The 24879-nt window shown below is 42.7% G+C and overlaps 1 protein-coding gene across 1 annotated transcript in view; it reads right to left on the bottom strand.

Annotated features, from left to right (window-relative positions):
• Vstm4 (V-set and transmembrane domain containing 4) overlaps positions 1 to 24879 on the bottom strand; it is a 92579-nt gene that overhangs the window by 23204 nt on the left and 44496 nt on the right. The window contains exons 5-6 of the mRNA XM_027947931.2: positions 17698 to 17731; positions 791 to 897 (exon numbers count right to left, since the gene is read on the bottom strand). Of these exons, the coding sequence (XP_027803732.2) occupies positions 791 to 897; positions 17698 to 17731 (141 nt within the window). The remainder of the gene's footprint in view (positions 1 to 790; positions 898 to 17697; positions 17732 to 24879) is intronic.

The following is a 24879-nucleotide window of genomic DNA, read 5'->3' as shown; positions in this document are numbered from 1 at the left end:
TGTTCTCTGCTCCCTTCCTTCCCCAGATGTGTGCTTCTCATGCCTCCCTAACACAAACATCCTTCCATCCTTCCAGCTTTACCACCATTGGTATTCACCTCAGGGCTGACGGGCCCCAGGAGACCACCAGTGGAGCACCAATGGAGGAATAAAATGTATCTGGTCTTGTTATTAAATTGTTTACCTGGGAAATCCTTGTATTCCCAACTATACTTCCAATGTGTTGAGCTATAAACATCCAAATCAAACTGTTATTTTAAGAACTATCTATGAGAGTCTGGGTTCTCCTAAGACTTACACAGTTTTTTTCCTTACTCAGGTTGCTCTAAATCAAAACTGAGATCACAGAATAATCATCATTTTATACCCAGAACAAATTTGAAATATACTGCATATCTGGAGGACATATTTAAGGAGTCAGAGAGACTTCTTTCCTTTAGATGAACTAAGGAAATGCTGACCCCACCCCTTGCCCCACACCACCATTTTTTGTAGAGCATTTTAAAGATTCAAAGTGAAATACAACATGGGTTCCTCTGTGGATGTTAACCTTCCCTGTGGATGTTGACCTTTCCATGCTGAAACTATGCTGAACCACTCCAGAGGATGGAGATGGTCAAGCACCAGTTGTAATCAAACCCTAGATGGGGATGTCTAGGCCCCAATACCAGTGAATCTCATGTCCTCCATCAGCCTATTTCCCCTGTCCTGATTTTACATTGACTCCCAGGCCAATCTCTGGATTGATCATGGTGGTTTCCACATAGGGAATTGCCATCCAGCTTCCTACCTTTGGCAGGAACTGCAGGAGGAACATCTGCCTTCTCCTTCCGCCTCTTGCCCTTCTTGGGCTGCAGGGGGGCCAAGCTGGTCACGCTGGTGACAGTCTCCCCTGAGCTGTAGAAGGAAAAGGCCCTGGTGAAGCCAAAGTTTGACTTTGTTGTCACAAAGCAGAAAGGAAAAAGAACTGCTAGTTTCCAGTAGTTTCTGAGTGCTCCCTTTGCAGCTGTGTAAGGAGGAGTCGTCTTACAGTTGGACAAGGATGGCTCTATGCTTATCTCCAGGGATGTCTAGAAGTCTGGTCCTGATCCTTGGATAAGATAAGGATGATGAGATGAGCTAGTTTGTGATTTATAATGTGTTGTTTAAAGTTCAAAATGCCCTGGAGGATCCCCAGGCCAGCTTTTCTACATTATTTAGGGATATACGAGCTGATGGTTTACACCTGGCTTAAATGGTTACACAGTCTGACTTGGCTACATACCAGTAGAATGTTAAAGAGGCCACCAGAACCTTTTGCTTGAGCTCTCCGAAAACCAAGATTCTTTGCCCATCCATTCCATGTCTTTGTGGTTCTTAATTCAAAAACAAGGCACCACCCTGGCAACAGAATGGTAGGGAGCCGCACCCAGAAATCTCTCAGGTCCCCCTTGAATGCTTGGGATTTCTTCTGCTGGAATTTTATCTTCATTATATGCTAAGTGAGTTCACTCTGAGAAGTATGTTTCCAATTAGCTGATCCTGTGCAATCACTACAGTATCAGTTTCTATGTGTTATCTCTGATAATCCAAAGTGATAGGGATGATCAGCCTTGTTACAGATAAGACAGCCAAGGCTTTCAGATGCTTACTGACTGCCCTGAGTGACACTGTTAGTAAGAAGCAAACCTGTCAGTCAAACCCACTCTTGGCCCTCCAGGTGGGAATGCAGTCCACAAATTTCTTGAATGTCCATCAATCTTGTTCCAAAGTCTTCTATTGGCTCTAGCAACCCAGAGGGAAATGCTTTTTAGAATCTCCTGTCCTCAGGCACATGTTCTAGCTAAGTAGGTATGACTACCAGGACAGACTAACTCCCCATCCATAAAAAGTTTTTAGAAGTCCATAAGAATATAACCAATTGCTCAAGCATCAAAATGGAAGAAGGTGGTGAACAGGAAATTTTCACCCCAAACATGCTAATGTGCTCTCCTGAAAGAGCAATCCAAATTGAAATGTGTACTTCCTTTTTTTCTCATAACAGAATGGCAACAATGGAATCTGGGCAAAGCACTCTTTGGATAAGAGTGCAGGGCTGGTATGAGTGCAAACCTTGCCCAGTGGAGAATGACTTAACACGAGCTATCAAAATTGCAGGCTTAGATTCTTCAAACTGGCAATTACACTTCCAGGAACTCATTGTATGGATGTTTTTCACATGTATGAAATGTTTCATGTGTAAGATAAGACATTACAGAACTATTTGATTAGAAACAACCCAATTGTCAATCAGCTGGGGACTGGTTTGAATAGATTATGGTGAATACACACATGGAGTTTTGTGTGATGAAAAAGAGGAATAAAGAAGTGAAAAAGTGAGGTTTTGGACAGTGTATTCTACTTTTTATATAAAAATAAGGGAAATAAAAATATATATTAGTATTTGCATGCATAAACCTCTAGAAATAGTCAAGAATTTAAAAATAGTGGTCCAGAAGAAAGGGGATACTGAACAACTAAACAGATAGGAGACAGGACAGTGAGGGTTATTACTGGATATGTTTAGGATAAAATGCACATAAATACCTACACTTCATAAGAGATATGTTATTCTAATAATAATCCTAGATATTTGAAAATAAATGAAGACTGAATCACACACTGTGGGAAAAATTCCAAGAATATGGTTCCCACTGAGATTCCTAAGGACAGCTTATTTTCATTGGGAACAGAAACTAACTGGTCACAGCTTTAGTGTACAGGGACAGTTGTGTAAATTCACAAATAGCCAAAAGGAATGCGAGTTTACAAAACTCTGACCACTAAGAGCAAACAAGGGATTAGAAACTCTCAGAATTGCTTAGATATACAAACACATGTACAGTTCAGTTCTGTAGCTTTTTAAACTCTTGAAATGTTTATTTTTTCTTTTCAAAAGAAAGTAATGCAGGTTCACATTTTAAAATGGTAATTACAGGCATGGAGATGAAAGGAAATAAGTTTATCGTGACCAAAACACAATCTTTGTAAATATTTCCACAACTCTTAATTGTGTTTTTTTAATAGACTTCAAATATTAGAGCCAAACTGAGCAGAAGGTACAGAGATTTCCTAAACACTCCCTCTCCACCACACATGCACAGCATCCCCCATTATCATCCTCCCCCATCAGGGATGCACATGTTACAACTGGTAAGGCCACTCTGACACACCATCATCATACCAAGTCTGTAGTTGACATCAGAATTCCCTCCCGATGTATATTATATGGGTTTGGACAAATGCATAATCACAGTATCCACCATGACTGTGTCATGCAGAGCAGTTTCACTGCCCTAAAGATTTTCTGTGACCTGCCTGTTCATCCTTCCCTCCTCTCAAGCCCCTGGTAACTACTGATCCTTTCTACCTTTACCATCCCCAGAATTTTGCCTTCCAGAGTGCCATATAGTTGGGATCATACAGGATGTAGTCTTTTCAGATTGGCTTTTTTTTTTCCCCACTTGGTAGTGCACATTTAAAGTTCCTCTGTCCTTTCAGGGCTCAGTAATTCATTTCTTTTTTAGTGATAAATAACATTCTATTGACCGAATGTACCACATTTTATCTATCCACCTGTTAAAGATATCTTGGATGCTTCCTAGTTTGGGCAATTACGGAAAAGGTTGCTATAAACATTTGTGTTCAAGATTTTGTGTAGACAGAAGTTTTCAATTCTTTCTTGTTTTTTATATATGTTTAAAAATCATACCATGTTACCATTTGCATTCTTATTTTTTTTTAATCTACACATTTCATATTGTTAAATTCTCATACTATTTCAGTGAAAAGATAAGTCATACTTAATTTAGCCTTTAACATCTGAACATCCACTTTGTTTTCCAATTTTTATAAATAATGTGTATGTGTGTGTGTGTGTGTGTTGTATATAATGGTTTTCCATTCTTATGTTTTCATTTTTAAGCTGGATTCCTAGAGCTGGAATTACCATGTCACAGAGGAGGACCATTTTAAAGTCTATTTAACACCTACTTTCAAAATGATTTCTGACAAGTCAGTTCTCCTTCATAGCTCTTCAATGAATGAGGGTACCCATGATGTCACACTTTTTGATGCCAAGTTGATCAATTTAAAAAATGACTCATTTAATGAAAAAAAAATGTGATCCCTTTTTACTTGGATTTCTCTGATCATTGTGAGGATGAGCACTTCCCAAGTTTGTCTGGCATGTTTCTTCATTTGTGATGCATCTGCTTTTCTACATTTTCTACATTGTGAGGGTATCTGGATTTCTACATTTGTGATATATTTATTTAGGATCTTGGGTTTTTCTCAGAGATTTGTGTGCACCTTTTGCATCCTCTTGACATATTTGTTGCAAATATTTCTTCCAATTCCCTTTGAATTCTGATTTGTTAAACATACAATCTTTCTTTGTTTTTGCTGAAATCTCTTTTGATGGTTTCCTTTCATTTGTTGCCTCTGAGTTTGGATAGTCTCCCCAACTGCGGTTCACACACTGCAGAATCTAATAATAGTTCTATTTCCTCTCTTTTTTTCTTGGATTTAATTCTTTGGCTCTTTCATGTAAAATGGAAGTTTCTTGAACATTATTTATATGAACTTACGCCGCCATTCTCAGGGCTTTCAGTAGGCTAAAAAGGACTCTCTTTGTCATTACCACTTTCTTTCAAAACAGTAAGACTGCACCAGACTAAATTTAGTTCTAATTCATAGTTCAACAATGAGACCTTGTACAAACACTGCGAAATCACAGTGACATATGATAGATGATTTTTCCCTCAGAATTTCTCTCATTGAGCCAGCAGGGCTGGTAGGACTTTTTTGACCAAGAAAGCCCATCTCATGATTAACTCACAAGAAAAGTTATCCCACATGTTGGGTCGGAACAGGTCTGTATTTTGTCTCTGACACAACAGAGCTGATGCCAGTCAAACCAAAAAAAAAAAGATGAAAAACAGGCCGGGGAACTCCCTCTAAATTAGAGGGCTGTGCGATTAGAGAGAAGTGCTATTTGCCAGAGCTCTATTGAGCAGGGCTGTTTCTCTGGCTCCAACAAGGGTGAGGCAGGAGGTGGCGCGTGCAGGGTTCTTGTAAGATGTACAGACAGTTCCTGCCTGGTCACCCCCCAGGGGTCTCCATCCTGCAAAGGCTCAGCACTTCTGCTCAGTGACCCCTGGTGGCTGGATAAAGGGCAAAGGGGCTGCACTGGAGCCTCTTTCACTCTAACTAGAGAGTGATTCGGGACAACTCACTTATTTCCCTAGAGATCCACACACCAGTCTATAAAATGGATCACCAACCCCTGCTAACGTTCAACAGAGTTATGATGAGAATCAGATGAGATGGTGTGGTCTAAGCAAGATCAGGAATGAAATGGATAAATAGCAACAAATTCAGTAGCCAGCATGAGGGAACACGGTGGGGAGTGCAACTCTGGGAGCAGGATGCTGCAACTTGGGTATTTCACAGTGCCCATGTTCTAGCCCTGAGGGAACTTTCAACTTGAACCTTGATCAGAAAACTCTGCTGAGTACAGCTTGCCCTTCCCCTGATGAACACCCTCCACAGGCTCAGCAGTGCTGAACAATAGCAATGCAGGACACTCCTGTTAGGCAATGAGGGGAGAGAGGCTGCAACCCTGAACAGACTGCTGACCCAGGACATCAGGCAAAGCAGCTGTTATAGTTTGGATCTGGAATATCCTTCAAAGGCTCGTGTGTTGAAGGCTTGGTCCCTAAGGCCTCAGTGTTCAGAGGTGGGGCTTTTGGGAAGTGATAGGATCATGAGAGCTGTGACCTAATCAGAGGATTAGTCCATTGATGGATTCATAATTCTCATTATTGAGAGGTGGTGGAAACCGTAGGAGGTGGGGCTTAGTTGGAGGAAGTGGGTCATTCAGGCAGGCCCTGGCAGGGTAAATCCTGTGCCCAGGTCTTCCTAGTTCTGTCTCTCACTCTGCTTCTTGCCATGAACTGCGTAGCCTTCCTCCACTTCTTTCTACCAAGGTTCTGCCTTACAGCAATGGAGTCAGCTGACCATGAACTGAAACTTCTGAAACCATGAGCCAAAATAAATCTTTCCTCCTTTAAGTAATTCATATCAGGTATTTTGATCAGATCAAAGAAAAGCTGACTAACACAGCGGGTGACCTGGATTTTGCAAGGCATTGAACACATTCTGAATAACCACTTTTTGCAAAAAAACAAAGTTAAAAATGGTAATAGCTATGTTTGTGTCTATCCTGTGCAAGTCAGTGTGGAAAGAGCTTGGCATTCATAATATCCAGTGCTCCCAGATGAGAAAATTAGACCTCAGAGAGTTCCAGACCCTTTTCAAAGAACACTGACTAGACAGCACATGTGGGATTCAATACAGGTTGGCCTACTTTATGGGCCTTGAAGCTAGTACCCTTGGACCCAGTCCAGACAACACAGAACCAGAAAACTGGGACAGGAAGATAGTTAATTGAGAAAGATCCACTGCTCTGGCTTAAACTAATTCCCTGAAGAGAAGATCCTGGAAGGTGACATTGAAATTTCAGTGTATTTTAAATTCGTATTAAATTCAGGCACTGCAGCTGATGAAACCCCTTCCCTGGTGGAAGAAGGAAGGGAAAACCCAAGTGCTGGGATCTTGGGGGCCAGAGATGTGCCCTAGATGAAGGACTATCCCTTGAAGCAGGGGAGTATGTTTCTGCAGATTGTCTGGATAAGTGATGTCCGCCACCAAAATGGTATGCATGGTAGGCCATCATATGGAAATTCTGTGTGTCTCCTCTAGAGTAAGGAGTATTCAGGAGAAGAGAGAGGAATAAAAATTTAAAATTAAAAAAAAAAACCACTATATACTGAACTGATTCTATCAAAGAACATAATTACAACTGAGACTCAGCCTCACCTGCTTCCATAATTGTAAGATCAAAGCACACTCAGGCTGCACTACAGATGAGTCCCTCTGATGTCCCTTGGCCATCAAATGGCCATTCTTATACAGAGAGTGGCCTGGGATATGCTAGAGGTGCAGCTAACCTTGCAAGCTAAGGGGCTCTCATCCAGCCAACCATGCATCTTTGTGCCTGGCACATATGAATTATGAATCCAAATGTTCCCTTGACTTCTATCGAATCTCATTTCTTGTTTAATAAGTATGTACTTCTTATGCCTGGGTACAGAGTTTCCTGTTGTATGCTCCAAAGGGATTTATGGCCTGAACTGAGGTAGATAGATAGGGACAAAGATCCCAACCCAGAAAACCCTTAACAAGTGGACTATGGAAGCCATGTTGGCTCTGGTCCTGCCAACACCTTCCTGGGCCTGCAGAGCAGGTGTTTCTTAAGTTGATCTATGTCACCCCCCAGAAATGTCCTCCTGCTTCCTTTCTTCCTACTTGCATTTTTTGGCTCTGACAAGGCAATGCCTGACCTAAATCACCAGAGAGATCCATCCATTTCTTTTCGAGCAGCTCTGTGGCCTCTTTTCTAAGATTCCATGCAGGATCAGTACCTCATAAAAAGTTAAGTGTAGAATCTTGAAGGAAGATTGCTGACCTCTACAGCTATGTCACTATGAAACTTACTGTCACTTTAAAAATAATAATAAACAATACTAATAACTACAGGTACCTCCCTCCCCAATGTCAACTGCCACAAAAAGTCCAAGGATTCATATATACAGGGCAAGTTTCCTGAACCTGACATCTTACCATAGGCTTTTTGAACTTGTTCCGGGGGTGTCTCCTGCCATTAAAGTACCCAAGGTCAATGGTACCACATGCCAGAGCTGCTTAGGAGTTATATAATTTCACTTTCAAGATGAGTGAATGGCCCACTTCATCACAGTGACTCCATTGGGATGTGGTAAGCACATAGAGGGTGTCACGTATCATTATCTTATCAATGACATAATCATCATCGTTATGTGGAATCTTCTCTCTCAATGTTTGAGTGGAGAATGGAGCGGGACAGTATTCCTGGGAGCTAAGCCAGAGCCAGCTTCTGTCCTAAGACCTTCTAACATGCATATTCTGACAATATCAGAACCAAACCTGCTCCTTTGTGAGGTGGTTGCCACGTCATATCTGGGTTCACAGCCACCCTGTAACCATTCACAATAAGTAGGTTATGTCACATAAGAAGTTCACTGATAGAGCCACATACTAGATAGTTGTATAACTTCCACCAAGGGAAGCTCTTCCTTTGCAGTCCCTTCCAGCTTTGTGAATTCTGCCACAGAGGCTTGGCCAGGCTGGTATTTTCGTTTGACCTTAAAACTTCTGAACACTAACCAGTTAAGATCAGAAAATGTTTTGTTAATATGTAGGGAGGCCCTATAGAGTCCTGGTCTTGGGTCATAACACTAATGGCTGGGAGAGGTCACTGAGGCGGTGTCTTCAGCATCTGCCCCACTCAGAATTGACAGCACCTGTTTGGGTAGGATTGACCCCTTCCCCCAGCTTGGCACAACCTTACTCTGGCTGTAGTGCTTGATCCAGGCTGCTCTAATCGAGGGGAGGTCAGAGTTGTGTTTGCTGGTTAGGAAGAGAGGCAGTGGGTTCTTGAAGGCCACAAGTGAATGTATGTGGCTCTGTTCCCTTCCAGCCTGTCCTGAGGACAAAAGGCTACTTGGAGTTAGTACCAACCAGAAAAAGGGCCACCACCCCAATCACCCTGGGTCCCTCTGGACTGAGCTGCCCTCAGACACTGTACCATCCCCAGTTAGGTGAGCCGCAAATCCCTTCCTAGGTTACACCATCTTGGCTTTTGTCATCTGGAGTGAAAAGATTCATAAATGACAAAATACTCCCATTTATCTAACAGTTGGCAGTTTTATTCATGCTGTAGGTCAGCAGAGACTAATTTGTACCTTGTAGGGTATTTAGGAGGATTAGAAAGAAATCCCCTGAAATACAGGACATGGGTACACTACAAGCAATTGTGAGGAAACAGCCCATGATCCCTGCCATCTCATCAAATCTTCATAGTGACCCTGAGCACGAGGGACAATGGCATATCTGTGCTATTTTGTAGAGGCTTAAACATTCCCAGAGAGGTTGAATGACTGGCTCAAGGTCACAAATCTGCCAGGTAGCAGGGCTCAACCTGATAATGAGGCTGCCCAAACCCAGATGTTATGCACTGCACATTGTGCCAGTGTAGAGAACCAATCTCAAAGGCCTGTCCTGCCCCCTCCTACTCCTACCTGAGAGGCTGTGGAAACAGGATGACAGATCAGCACTGGGGTGAGAGTACATGACTGAGAAATATAGCCATCAGGGGCGCAGGAAAGAGGCAGGCGGTGGGACACACACGTGTCTTCCATCCCTGCCCTCAACACCCTGCTTGCTCTGGTGAATGTGGACAGAGGAGGGTCTGCAGCATTCATGAACATTAAAAACCCAGCAGAGAGCTGGGGTTGTGGCTCAGTGGTAGCATGTGTGAGGCACTGGGTTCGATCCTCAGCACCACATAAAAATAAATAAATAAATAAAGTTATTGTGTCCAACTACAACTAAGAATATATATATATATATTTAAAAAAAAAAAAAAAAAAAAACAGGAGAGAGTAATGAACAGTGATTGGACCACAGCCTAGGTCTATTTAGTTTCATTGTCCTTGGAGACACAAGGTCCTCCCTCAGAAAATATCTCTGAGGATGCAAAATGGTCTGCCCCAGACCTGTATCCCAGGATAGCCCTTGCACAAGCTGCTTACACTGGAATCTGTGGTCACAGGAAGGCCACTGCATGCAGCAGATTTTGCATGCCCAACTTGATGCCTTCGAGAGACAAAATAGCACAGATATGCCATTGTCCCTCATGGCTTCGGGGTCAGTGCAGCCAATCCTAATCGACCTTCACTATGCCTCTCCCACTTCTCCTTCTGCTGCCCGACTTTCCCTAGCATCTGTTTTTGTTACTAGTGTAAAGCCAACTTCTGAAGCACTCACAGTGAATTCCAAGCTTCTGAGCACATCTGGGATAGCGTGTTTTCCCTGGAGCCTGGCAGCCTGGGCTGGCATCCTGTGAGCTGTGCTGCTCACAGGTGAGGAGGCCTCAGCACACCGTCATTTGTTTTTTTTTTTTTTTTTTTTTTTGTTTGTTTGTTTTTTCTTTTTATCAATTTCTCATCTGGCAAATGGGGACCATGACAGCCTCCACCTAAGGGATTGTTGCTAGGAGTGAAAAAAGTGTGTGTCCCATGATTTGTGTGGTTTCCAGGACATGGAGATCAATGAAAGCACAGCCTGGTTGTTGTTATGATTGCCATCCTTGGTGCTGCCCAGCCACCCTCTTGATGCTCTGTCCTGCATCTACACACCTTCCAAATCCCATGACCAGGATCCTCTACTCCCCAGGCTTTCACCCCTAAGATACTCTCTCTTCCCCCAGACCCCCAGCCCTGTTCATCCAGAACACCCTCACTTACCCTTCGGAATTGGCCCAAATACCCCATCCCCAAAGGCCTTACCTCCAACCACTATGGACAGTTGCAATAGCTCCTGGGCATGCCCAATGTGAGAGCTACCTCAGTTGTATTTTACTGGGCTTCCCATTAAACAGGGACTTCAAGGGCATAGACTGTATGTTATTTCATCTTTGCTCTGTGGCTTTGTAACCTGAATCAGAATTCCTCAATAAACACTGACTTATAATAGAACCATTTGCAAGGAACTCACTCCTTACTAGAGATACTCAAAGCACTTTATACAGACCAATTCATCTAACCCTCCCAACACTATGTGCTAGGTCTATTATTGTCCCCATTTTTTAGAGCCAAAGCACACAGCAATCAGTGGCAGAGCTTGACTTTGAATAAAGGCATATTGGCCCCTCAGCCTTAATCTTCCAAGAAAATTGCCTTGCACAGAAGGAATAAATGTCCTGTCACCCTGTGACTAACCAGTATTATAAAAAAGAAGCAAGCACTTGCATATCTAAGATCAGAGCACCCATCTTTAGATTCTCTTTTAAATCACACTTCTGTCTTAATTCTGAGATCTTGGACATGTCACTTATTAATTAAATTCCATACTTCCATTTTCTGGGGATGCTTAAAAATCTCTGATGATTCAGAGAAGACTGAAAAATGCTTCAAATTAAGCTCACAAGCCATGATAGAACAGTTCCTGCAATTTATCCTGCATATAAATAGCCCAAACCCCTATCTATCCATGAGAAAGAGTAAGTACCAAAAAACACAGAGAAAGCGGGAGGGAACTCCAGTTGTAGCTGCTGTCAGCACGTGCAACCTAGTGCCTACTTTTTGTCTATCATTTGCAAACACTTTATTGTCTTAAATCCAGGAAGTATATTGGCTGGGGATTGCCTTTCCTGTGCTCCCAAGCTATCCTTCCAACAACCTGCTTGACCTGCAGGGTGAAAGGTATCACAGCTCTGTGCAACTGGTAGGATTTCATTTTAAATCTGATGTTCCAAGACTTTGGGGGACAGGGTCATACTTACTAGCTGAGCTGCTCTCAGAGCTCTTTTCCCCAGGGAGGGCGTGTTTAAAACCTGGCAGAACTCAGAGATATTCCCTCCCCTCTGCTATGTCTGCATCCTCAGCACACATGGCCATGGGAAAGGAAGTTTCCCAACCCTGAAGGTCAGGGCTATTCCTCCCAGAGCATGGCAACTTGTGACCTCAGGGATAATACACATTCACATTGAGCCTTGTTTTTTCTCCTCTTTGGAAAACTCTTAGTAAATCATGGAATTTCCTAGAGTCACCAGGTCTTTCCCTAGTCACTTGGAGAGGCCCCTTTTTCTGTGACCACAGTCTCCTCAGTACCAGCATGTAACCTCTTCCTGAGGGTCCCTCCCCTGCCTGAGGGTTTCCATTCCTAGTATCTTGCCCTGGTTCTGTGCTTTCTGCCCATACCCACTTAGGACAAAGTGGTCAGAGGATGGAGAAGGACAGTGGTCCTAACCAGAGCTCAAGACCCCAGAGGCCCAGCTGCCCATGGCAGCAGCAATGACCAAGCCAACTGATGAGACTCCAGGACCTGGGGGCCCCAGTCATGATGGGGACAGGAAAAGTTGTCTGGGCTGCAGAGGTGAGGCATATTCAGGCCAAAGACAAGATGTGAAGGCGAGAACTGACCTGTTCACTATCGGGGCACTGTAGCAGGAGCTCAGGGCTGCACTAAGTAATTTAAGCATAAGGTTGTAGTTAGGAAGATGAATGAAAAGTCAGGCAGGTGCTCATTCCCAGGTTCCAGAGGTAGATCTAGGGTTTATCCAACAGGAGGCACACCCATGGGGAAAGCTGTGAATCAGGCACCCCACCTTACTCCCTGGCAGTACAGCGTGGCTGGCAGAGAAGCAGAGGTAGCATTTGAGCAGGACTCTCTGATCCTCCCTGACCTCCGTGTTAGAGTCTAGAAGCCAATGAATTGAAGGTCTGGTTGCCAGCCTGTGGCACCTTTAAGAGGTAGAGTCTGGTGTGGACCAAAGCTAGGTCATTGAGGGTATGCCCCTGCTGGGGGATCATGGGACCTTTGTCTCTACCTGACTCTCTCTTAGCTTCCCTCCACCATGAGGTGAGCAGCTTTGCTCCACCACATAACATAAGCCAAAAAAACAACAGAGCCAACAGACCATGGATTGAAACCTCTGAAATCATGAACCAAAATAAACCTTTCCTCTTTTTAAGGTGGTTTTTAAGGTATTTTGACACAGCAACGGAAACCTAACACAATCGGGTACTCCAGAGCTGGGGATAAACCAAACTCTACCAACCACCAGGCTAAGATGACACACTGCTTGCTCAGTTCCATCTCAGTTCATCACGGCAGGGGTAGGGGGAGGCCAGGGAGGGGAAGGAGGAGGGACCAATCAGCACAAGTCGCAGGCTAATTAGATACAAGCATGGCAGGAAGCAAACACTGAGTAATGATGGCCAGCCAGCTGCTCTGCAGCCTCAGACTGCCCAGCCATATCCTCCCCCAAGAATGAAATGACAGTGTCACCCTAGTTCTTGGGGCTTTGTGGGGAAGCATGCTTTAAAAAAAGAAACAGCTTTATTGAGGTATAATTGATGTACTGTAAACTTTACTGTTGAATGTAAAATTCAACAGTTTTTAAAGGATCTCTAAAGTCATGTAATGGTCAGTCACTAAGGTTAAGTTTCAGGATGTTTCAATCACCCAGAATGTCCCTCTTGCCCATTTTAAATTAATCTCCACTTCTAACCATCAGCCATAGGTGATAATTAATCTACTTTCTATATCTATAAATTTACCTTTTCTAGGCATTTTACTAACATGGAATCATATGATATGGGTTTTGTTTTGTTTTGTTTTGTTTTTTGCATCTGGCTTCTTTTCCTTAGTAGTGTTTTGAGACTAGCCTATATCTGAAGTCTGTTTCATTACCAGGCAGTATTTCATTGGGTAGATAAGCTAAATTTTGTTTACTTATTCACTAGTTGATGGACATATTTGGATTGTCTCTACCAATTGATGGACATATTTGGATTGTCTCCAGTTTCTGGTTATTATGAATAAAGAAACTATGAACATCTACATATAGGTCTTTGTGTGGACAGATCCCCTCAAGTGGAATTGCTCGCCATATGTTAAATTGTATGTCTTAAGAAACTACCAGACTATTTTTCCAAGTGACTGCAACCTTTCACATTCTCGCCAGCAACATATAAGGATTCAGTTTCTCCACATCCCTGTCAGCACCGACATCGTCTGCTTTTGGATTCCAGCCTTCTTGTCAGTCTGCAGTGGTATCACATGGTGGTTTACATTTGCATTTCCTTAATGCCTAATGATATTGAACATATTTTAATGTACTTATTAGCTACTTGTATATCTTATTTACGGAAATATCTATTCAAATCTCTTTTGTCCATTTGTAATTACATCATCTTATTATTGAGTTGTAAGAGCTCTTTATATATTTTGTCAACAAATTCCTTAACAGTTACCTGATTTGCAAGTATTTTCTTTCATTTAGTGGCTTATCCTTTAATTTTAAAATGTAATTACAAAGGTTTTCAATTATTTTTAATTAATTTCGAGGACAATAAGAGACAAGGGTCTCAGTTAATAATTTTGTCTTTGAATATCTATGAATCTAACACTATTGTCTTGGCTTTGTATCAAAATTCAATTGACCATAAATGTAAGGATTTATTTCTAGACTCTCAGTTATGATCTCTGTACCAATAATCTCTGTACCTATATTTGCACAAATCCCTAAATGTCTTGATTACTATAGCATTAGAATGAGAAGAAGTGTAAATCCTCTTTGTTCTTTTTCAAAATATATATAATTGAGAATCAATTTGTCAATTTCAACAAAAAAGTGTGTGGTTTAATTTCTACATATTTAGATATTTCCCTGATGTTATTTTGTTAATGATTCTTAGTTTGATTCCAATGTAGTCAAAAAACCACTTTATGATTTCAATTATTTTAAATATTTTGAGATTTATTTTATAGCTCAGGATATGGTCTATTTAATGTTCCCTGGGGGCTGGGGGAAAAGCATGTTCTTCTATAGTCGGTGTTTTATGTCAGCCAGGTCCTGTTGGTTGGCTGCATTGTTCAGATCTTCATCATCCTTGCTGATTTTCTGTCTATAGCAGATCTATCAGGTGTTGAAAGGAGGCTACTGAGGGTACTCAGGTTCCTAAGCAGAACTGGATTTATCTATTTTTTTTTCAGCTCTTTCAGGTTTTGCTTTAATTTTGTGGTCTTTTGTATGATGTGTTACACATTTAGGAACTTTGTATTCCTGGCTGATTGATCATTTTATCATTTAATGCCCCTCTTGGCCTCAGGAAGCTTAATTTGCTCTTACGTCTATTTTATCAAGTATAGTGTAGCCACCCTGATGTTTTTGTTGTTGTTTATGTGGAATATATTTTTCTCTTCTTTTTTTCCAATCTACCTATGTCACTTTATATGAAATGAATTTCTTAGAAACAGAGTATATTGGATCACACGTTTTTATCAACTCTGCCACTCTCTGTGATTTGATTGGTATATTTAGACAATATGTATATACACACATATATGTGTGTGTATATACATATATATATATATATGTGTGTGTGTGTGTGTGTATTTTTGTTTTGTTTTGTTTTTTGTTTTTGGTACCAGGGATTAAACTCAGGGCACTTAACCACTTAACCACTGAGCCACATCTCCAGTGCCACCTACCCCCCCGCCCCTTATTTTTTTATTTTTGTATTTTATTTACAGACAAGGTCCCACTGCATTGCTTAGCCCCTCATTAAGTTGCTGAAGCGGGCTTGGAACTCAAGATCCTTCTGCCTCAGCCTCCTGAGCCTCTAGGATTCCAAGCACGCACCACTGCACCCAGCTCTATATTATTTTTGAGTCGGGTTTTGTTTTCACAATTATTTTAGTAGCTGGTTTGGTCAATGATTGACCAACATTGACTGGTACCAGTATCCATCACTGAGTGAAGTATGGAGACTTCTTTTCTATTTGACATCCTGAAACTTAACCTTAGTGACTGACCATTACATGACTTTAGAGATCCTTTAAAAACTGTTGAATTTTACATTCCTCACTTTAAAATATCAATGTCATGAGTATGAGATAGTTTTGTAATTCTTGATTTAATGATTAAATATTATTTTAAAGCTCATGAGAATCCATAGACTCTTCTACTGTATGTATCAGCTCTTTCTGTTGTTCCTTCTTTCTTCCTGATGCTCTCCCAATTTTTTTCTCAAAAAAATTTTTTTCATACTTATTTTATTTTTTATTATTTTTTTTAATTTTTTTTATTAGTTGCTAGCAAGTCTGCTAGTTACAAATTATTTTGGGTTTTTGTGGCTGACTGTTCTATTCTTTCAATATTTAAGAAATGCACCATTTATTTCTGTTCTGCAAGGATTCAGAGAATAAATGCACTGACATGCAAATCATCTTCTGCTTGCTTCCGCTGTGTCTCCACGTGGGTTACATCAGGTTTATCCTGCTTGGCACTCACTTAAATCCTGAAGTCTTTTCCTTTGCCACACTTGGGAAGTTTTCAGCCATTATTTCCTCCAATTCTCTTTTTACTCTACACTCTTCCTCCTCTAGTTCTGGAACTCCAGTGACAGAATGTCAGGTCTTTTGTCCCCTAGGTCCTTGAGGACTGTACTTTGCTTGTTCTCCTTTAGTCTATTTTCTCTCTGTGATTCAGACAGATGAATCCTACTGATCTGTCCTCCAGTTCACAGCTCTCCACTGACATCTCCACACTACCATTGTAAGGATTTTAAAATTCTCATTCATTAAGAATTTTATTTCTATTATTATATTTTTAAATTACACAATTTCCATTTTTAAATAATTTTTCTTTATTGGCTGAGCTTTTCTATTTTGCCATTTGTTTTAAGAGATGTTGTAATTTCTTGTCAAACATTTTTTGATGATGCCTTTAAAATCCTTGTCAGTTCAATACCAATACCTGACTCATCTCCGTGTTGACCTAGTCAATGATCTTTTCTTGTTCAAGCCATAATGTTTGTGTTTTTCAGATTTGGGGAAGAATCCTATTAGGAGGTTCTGGGTTCTATTTAAATCTTCTAATTTTTTGCAGGCTTTCGCCCTGTTTAGGTTATTACACGATCTTGGCCAACTTCTGCAGGCCAAGAAGTTCATTTCACCTTCAGAGCCTTTACAATCTTATTTTAATCTGTTTGGATTATTTGGGAGCTGCCTGAGTGGGAGGGGTTTCCCTAGATGGAGCTGGATGTCTCTTGGTGAGTGGGCCCATGGAGAAGAAGAAACTTCCTAGTTGGGCCTCTTATTGGGTCTGGGTTCCTCTTTCCAGTGCTTTCCTCCAGCCCTGATGTCATCTGGGGAGGGGAGTTTCAGGTCTATGGAAAGAAGAACCCCTATCTTGATGCTTATTGTTATTGGGAGGGGCTCCCAACCCATGCCCCTTGCTGGGGTGTAGGGATAAGCTGAGCTTGTCAGAGAAATGCCCATTAGATACAGGGAAGGAATGAGCTTACCTGGGTGCTTTCTGTCACTAGGCTGGGAATAAAAAAAAAAAAATGGGTCTAGTCCCCTTCTTCTGTTGGATGGAGAAGACATAAGATGCTCTGCAACTTTGTAATTCCCCAGACCAGGGACCCTTGAAAGAAGACTTCCTTCTTCTGACTACCTCCCCAAGTCCTCCTTGGGTTTTCTCTTGTTATTTCCAGAGTTTATAGATGTGCTTTCCAGAGAAGAGCAGGAAAAATTGACCTATGCTATCTTGTCTGGATTAGAAGCCCCCAAATTTTAAATGATATGAGTTTGCAAATATCTTCTCACAACTACCTATGAGGTGTGTCCCACCAGGTAAAAGTGGGGCGACATTGGTCCAAGGACATTAGGAGCATCTGTGATCAGAAGGTACCAACATGGTTTTGATCAACTGCGAGTCCCCTCCTAAACAGGGGTGCAGACCTGCACACTCCAAGCTTCCTCCAGCATGCGGGTTGGGCTAGCATGAGTCGAATACTATCTGGACCCTCCAGGGGAGATAATCAGATTGTGAAATCTTCCAACACGCACACACATGCAGAACACACATCGTTAAAGGGCTTATTTATACACTTACATGTAGACCACTAGGTAAAATACTTATTTAACTGGTTTCTTAGTCATAACAACAAAAAAAGTACAATAGCAGAGTTTCATTTGGAAAAAAGAAGAAAATATTCCTACCTGTTCTGAGGACATTTCACCAAATAATGTCTCACTGTGAAAGAAAAAAGAAGAGAGAGGTAAATAAATGCTACTTTGGGGAGATATATATATATATATATATATATATATATATATATATATATATATATATATGGGGGTTTTTGCATACTCTCTTGGGGGAATACAGCAAAGACATCACAGGACACCCCAGAAACTTGACATTTTTCCAGTTCTGGATCTAGTCAGGCAGGAAACCATACATGTCAGACTTCCTGGTTTTATAGCTCATAATATTTATTTTTGGCCAAAGCAGGTTGATTGGTTTCTAAACAGATAGATCTTGAGATGAAAGTGTCACAGAATTCCAAGCTCTACCTTAGTCACGACAAAGCCTTCCTGAGATCAGATGAGACAGCTGGTCTCCACTTAAAAGCTCCTAATATATGATAAAATGGGTGAGCATTCTCTGATTAATGCTCTTCCCAGACTCAAAAGAGGCCCTTGGGAAACCAGTCTTGGAGCAAGACATCCTTCTATAGCAGGTCTCTTTGGAGAAAACTAAATGATTCTGGCTGCAGAGGAAAAATAAGAATACCTAGGAACTTAATGAAACAAGTGTCAAATTCAAGGCCTATAATTGAATTTCCTCCATATAGAAGGAAAGTTGGAACAGCTAGGGGAATCCTGGGTTGTGTTGAAGGGTCACATCCATGGTCCTAGGGAATCACGCCTCCCTGTGTCTGTCCACACCTAGTATAATGCTGACTCTGGCTTGGCCACATGAGCTGCTTGGGCCAAGGGAACATCAGTCAATGGGTCCCAAGTGCGGAAGCATCAATGGCCTTTGGCTGTGGAGTCTGCTCTCTTGTTGCAGGGAACTCTTCTGATACCTCCTGAGGAAGTCTTGCCAGCCCACTAGAAGATGGGACAGCATGGAGCAGACATCGGTCATCCAAGCTGAGGCCCCAAAGTAACCTGCACCGGCTACTCCACTATTAGATTGTTACTAGCCAAGTGTCTCCACTTAAGACCAGAAGAACTGCTCAGCTGGGCCCAGCCCAAATTGCTGACCTGCGGAACTGTGAGCAAATACAACACTTGCATGAAATTGTTAAATTTGAAGTAACCAATGCAGGTTTCATTGCTGGCTGGGAGACTTTCAGCTTCACAAATGTCTGTATAGCTTTATCTTGTCCAACTCCTGACCAGTACCCAGATTCTTCCTATACTCCATTTACTGAGTAACTACTGAATGCTAGATAATTTATAGATGCAACAATAACAAGAGCACCCATGGTAGGTATTAAATAATTCCTATATTTGTAGCACTATTCTAAGAGTATTTATATGGACCAGTGGTCTTCAGTCTAGGGTTTTCATACCCCAAATCATTCTCATGTAGGACAGTTTGAAGGAAACCAATTTCTGGATCTTCATCTTCCACGTCGTTATTCTTTCAAACAAAACAATGTGCCATTTACTTCGGATCTGTATTCTTTCCCTCCCCTGTCATGATGTAACTGTTTTCTATTTTATAAAACCAAGGCAAACTTTTCATTCATCAAGATAATATTAGGAGACCTGCCCTAGGGGGAAATGCCAGTAGACAAAAACAAGAGATGATGTCAGTGTTGAGAAAGTGAGTACCTCTCGACCAGCTAGCCAACCCTTCCACAAGACAGGGCTGCACATTTCCAATATTTTGCTTCCAATAAACATTGAGGAATATTATGTCAGATTCATTCCACTGTCTTTCCTATTCTTATTCCCCCTCTCTTCCCTTCATTTCCCTTTGTCTAGTCTACTGAACTTCTCTTCTTCCCCACCCCCTGCACCTCTTTTGTGTGTGTGTGTGTGTGTGTGTGTGTGTGTGTGTGTGTGTGTGGTTTAGCTTCCACATAGCAGCATGATTCACAAGGGCTGTGCTATGGAGCCAACACAGGTGCTCTTCAACAGATGAATGGATAAGTAAATGCGGTATATATACACAATGGAATATTACTCAGCCATAAAGAGGAATGACTTTATGACATTCACCAGTAAATGGATGATCTGGAGACCATCATGCTAAATGAAATAAGCTGATCCCAATATCCCAATATGAAGAATATGAACTTTCCAACAGTTAAAGCATGTTTATGGTCTCTCTCTCTCTCTCTCTCTCTCTCTCTCTCTCTCTCTCTCTCTCTCTCTCATTTATTTATTTATTGGTACCAGGAATTGAACTCAAGGGCACTCAACCACTGAGCCATATCCCCAGCACTATTTTGTATTTTATTTAGAGACAGGGTCTCACTGAATTACTTAGTATCTCACTTTTGCTGAGGCTGGCTTTGAACTCAAAATACTCCTGTCTCAGCCTCCAGAGCCGCTGGGATTACAGGATTGCACCACCACACTTGGCTTCTCTCTCTTTTCTAATAAATGGTTTCTAAATAAATGGTCATAAATGATCATGGTAATTAACAACAAGACATTTAAGTCTAAAAAACAGGTGTAACCATTTAATTTTAAGATGTTAGCATTTGCAGTGTTCTGGAATTATTGCATCCATTGCAATAATTCACATTTGTGATGAAAAGTTTTGATATCAACAAAAAAAGATCAAGAGTTACTTAGTTTTGTGAATTATTTTAGAAACTATTCAGGCAAAAGTATTTGAAGACCACAATTTCATACTCTAATTTAATATTCACAATAAACTTATCTTCACTGCTGTGTTACAATGGAGGACACAGAAAGGTTAATGAACTCAACCAAGGTCACACACCTAATTATTCCCTCCAAAATTCATATGTTGAAGTCCTAACCCCTAGTATTTCAGAATGTGATTGTGACTATGTTTGTTTAAATTCCCTTTAAAGAGGAAATTCAGTTAAAATGAGGCCAATAGGATGTACCCTAATCCAACATTGAGAGCAGTGACAGAGAATGGGAGAGCAGTGACTGAGATTGGGGGACATTGATGACCCCATGGATGTGGCAAACCTGCTGCCTGGAAATGTTTCTATGCAAGGGTACAGGATGCCTTGCTGCTATGGTAATGCCCCACCTGAAAAGACTTTGTGCAAAAGTCTTATCAGCATCGATTTTGATCTCAGGCATATATGGGATAGAAGAATTCTCATGCTAGACAACCACCATGTTTCACCATCTCTGCTGCACCTGAGCCTGTCTGCTTAACAGTAACCTTAAACAATGGGCTCCTTGAGCACTACACAAAGCTCCTAACATTGCACATTGCAACTGTGGCAAAGCTACATAGATGTTTCTAGTTCTGTAATTTACCAGAGTATAAAGAATAATGCTCACATAGTCTTTAACCTGATAATGAGATGTATATAAATAAAGCTTGCTGGCATAACTCTTTAGATCTGCTTCTCCCTCAGAGAGTAGTGCTCCACCTGATCCCAGTTCTTTTCCTTCACAATCTGCACGTGTGAGTCTTTCTTTTCTAATCCCCCATCGCCCCTTGCCTGTTCTGTGAGTTTGGTGGTGCAGGATGTGGCACAACATGACTGGTGACCTCATAAGAGGAGATCAGAACACACACACACTGAGGAGGACAACCACGTGAAGACAGGAAGAAGATACCATCTACAAGCCAAGGAGAGAGATCTCAGGAGAAACTAAGCCAGCCAACACCTTGATATTGAACTCTAGCCTCCAGCCTCCAGGACTATGATTTTGTGTCTGCTGTGTGAGCCCCAGTCTGGGATCTTTATGATGGCAGCCTGAGCACACTGATGCAGCTGAGAAGCAGCACAGTTGAGCAGCCTGACTTTGGAGCCATCTTGTAACTACTCTGCACCATTCTTAGAGAAATTGGGTAGTGAGCATTCAGGTTCCTGCAGAAGGAGACTGGCCATTGTCCACAACTGAAGTGGAACAGGGCTGGTCTGGCATCCAAAAGAATACCAGGAGCTGACCTGTTCAATGGCAGGGAGGTAAGCAACATGAAGGCCAGGAATTGGAGGAGCAGGAGAGTGGCTAGGGAGACTCCAATGGGTATGTGGGCTAAGGAGGTCCAGGGGCCCAAGTCCAGGAGGGCAGGCAGTGCCAGGATATAGAAAATGCATGCCTGGCCAATTTGCCAGTCAATGGGTGTGAAGTCTCAGCCTGGTGTGTGCAGGGTCAATGCTCCCATTGTGAAGAGGGACCACCATAGGACCAGAATTTTGATTCTGAACACCAGAGGTGAGACTTACAGGCTCCTGAAAAAGTAGATGCACACAGACTTGCCCTTGAACGTGCATAGTGTCTTCAGTGCTCATTATAGGATGGTGTGACCCTAGCTTGGCTTGGACCCTTTGGAAGCAGAGACCAAAGCAATGATTCAAATGCCAGGAGTTTATGGCAGAAGATCCTGGGAGTTGCACTTGGGAGTGAAGGAGTGAGACCTGGAAGAGAAGGAAGGCAGTACAGGGATGATGGAGCCAGCCCCTCCCACAGGCCACAGCTGGCCACCAGCACTCTTCACCTGGAGGCTTCAGCACCATGCCAGGCAACCACCCTGCACAAAGACTCAAACTCAGGACCTGGTTCCTTTGCAATAGTGAACTTATGAATTTGGAGACTTTGAAGATTCTAAAAGAAAGGCTGTATTTTCTTATGTCTTCTAATAAGAAACACCAAGCTCTGGCCCCTCCTGCCAACCCCTGCCCTAACTCCTCCCTCTCAACTGAGACCACACCACTCATACCTCCCACCCCAAGCTTCCCAGAGGGCCTGTCCAACCTGAAGGCTGTGGCTCTTCCATCTAGGCCTGTCCCTATCACCACTGCCAATCTGAGTTGGATAACTTAGGGTTGAGGGAGCCATGCACCCTATTTTGCCAACCCCTGTGGCAGTGTTTGGACCTCCACAGTGTGGCTGACCTCTTCTCATTCCTTCCAATTCCCTTGCACTGCCTCAGACTCCCAGGCCTTGCAAAGACCCTGTGATAGGACCCATGGCAGCTTCTGTTCTATTCTCGGAAGGTTCTCCACTCATAGAAAGGACCATGACAGCTCCACCATGGAGTTTCAGTTCTTCCCAGACAGTAAGTGCCGAGGAGCTTTTGCAGAGATCTCTTCCCTCATCTGCGGCCCCAGAATAAGCAGGGAGCCCTGCAGCCTCGGAAAGCACCACCAGTATTTGAGGCCAGCCTATGGCCCCTGTCTGTGTTTTCTTGGGGAGACACACAGGACAGGGACACCCCTTCCCACACACAGCCCTGAGCCCTCCCCATGCCAGTCCAAAACCCCATGCCCTATAGGAAGCAGCCCTGCCCTGCCAGCCCTGCCAGGCCAGCACCATTACAAGGAAAGGGCCACCTCTCTTGGTCACAAGTGGGAAGCTGAGAAGAACCAAGCTCTCCACCTCCTGTTTGTTTGGTACTAAGAGCCATTTAATGGCCACACTCATAAAAAGAAAAGCTCTGTATACAAAGTTGCCTATGAGAGTCAGGTGGTCTCTAAGTGGTCAGCAGCCTTAGGGGGCTCAAAATGTGAAAAGACCAAAATGAGATGTGCCAAAAGTGTGTAATCACACTGTATTCTGATGCTTCAGAATTAGAAAGGAAGGAAGGAAGGCAGTCTCATTCATAATCTTTATATATTAATCTTGTTGAAATGATATTTTGGATATAGTGGGTTAAATAAGAAATACTAAATTAATTTCACCTGTTCACCTGTTTCTTCTCACCTTTTTAATGTGACTACTATGGAAATGTCCGATTACATCTATGGCTCAAGGCGTATGTCTACTGAAAGAGCCTGCAAAGGGCCTGCTTGACATGGGAGCAGGATGGCTGACACAGCTGCCAGGCTGACAAATGAAGGCATGTGACCAGGCAAGGTGAGCCCACGCATCCCTGGTGCTGCCCACAGCTAGGACTGGAGGCCACACAGAACGTTGAAAGGCACCTCCCATAGACCCAAGAAAAAATGTCCATCCCTAATCTCCTAGTCAGGAGACTTAAAGACTCAGAACATAATTTATTTGGGGTTTTGCAATATCTGCTTTGTAAATAAAGGAACTCAGATCTAAGCTCTAAGTCCAGGATTCTTTTTACAGGACTCCTGGGAAAGCTCTTGAGACCCACATAGGAAAGATGGCCTCTCTTTTGTTGGAGTCAGTGGGCCAAATGAGAGAGCCAGAAAAGCCTTCTGCCTTACATTGAAAGAAAAGAGGGTTATATAGGTACCTCTGGTTCTAGGCAGATGATCCTTCAGCTTCCTCTAGGCCTGGGGTCATCCTCCAGTTCCCTACCATCCCCAGCCATCCAATTCTGTCCTTTGCATCTCCCTCCCATCCCCCTGTCTGGCTGTCAGTGGGACATGGGCCCCAGCCCCCTCTTTCTTGTATCTCTGGAAGAAAAGACAACAGGCCTTCAACTTGTCCACAGCAGGAGCCAGAGAAGCTACAGCTTACAGGCAGGGGAGGAAGGGGATTTAACAAGCCTTGGGGGAGTCCAGTCTAAACAACCAGAGCTCACACTGATGAGTACAATTAAAAAGTGCGGGCTATCCCTCTTCTCCACTTGGTTCCTGTGTGCCTTAAAGACTGTACTTCTAAAAACTCAGACATGGAAGGCTGAGGGATTGTTGGGGTCATCCCAAGGCAGCAAATCAAGATTGAATTTTGAGCCATGAAAGTTAGGAACCACTGGAATATTTCGGGGCTCAGCTGTGGGCCACCAAGATTGGTGTTTTCCAGGGTGACTCTGCTTCAATAGCCCTGGGATGAGATTCTGGGCACTGCTGGCATTAACAAAAAGAAGGCATGGAGATTTACTACTTAGGAGAGGAAGTGGAAAACATGTTTGTGCTTGTCCAGCAACACATGGGTGCAATTAACTCCAGATGAGCTAACGGGAAGGCTGAAGCTTAGGAAAGGAAGCAGCACAGGCCGGGGTGAGGGCAGAGCAGCAGAAAGGCTGAGAACCAAGAGGGCTGTCCCGTGGGCCCCTGGCTTTTGGGATGGGCTTATTTATCTCAGAGTCCCTTGAGGGCTCACATCAGGAATGGGGCCAGCTACTCTAATGTCTTCTGTCTACACAGATATTGCTACAGGAACCAAAGAATAGGTACTGGCCTCAGCTCTTCTGTTCAGGGTGGGAGCAGCCTAGAAAACTAGATGCTTTGCAGCCCTCATCAGGCAGGAGAGGCTGGCTTTCCTACTTACAGGCAAAATGTGGAGGCTCAGCCAACACACCTC

Source organism: Marmota flaviventris, chromosome 4 (assembly GCF_047511675.1).
Source record: "Marmota flaviventris isolate mMarFla1 chromosome 4, mMarFla1.hap1, whole genome shotgun sequence".
In the NCBI taxonomy this organism is placed as follows: domain Eukaryota; kingdom Metazoa; phylum Chordata; class Mammalia; order Rodentia; family Sciuridae; genus Marmota; species Marmota flaviventris.
The sequence above is the reverse complement of the archived record's forward strand: the minus strand, read 5'-3'. Positions and strand labels throughout refer to the sequence as shown.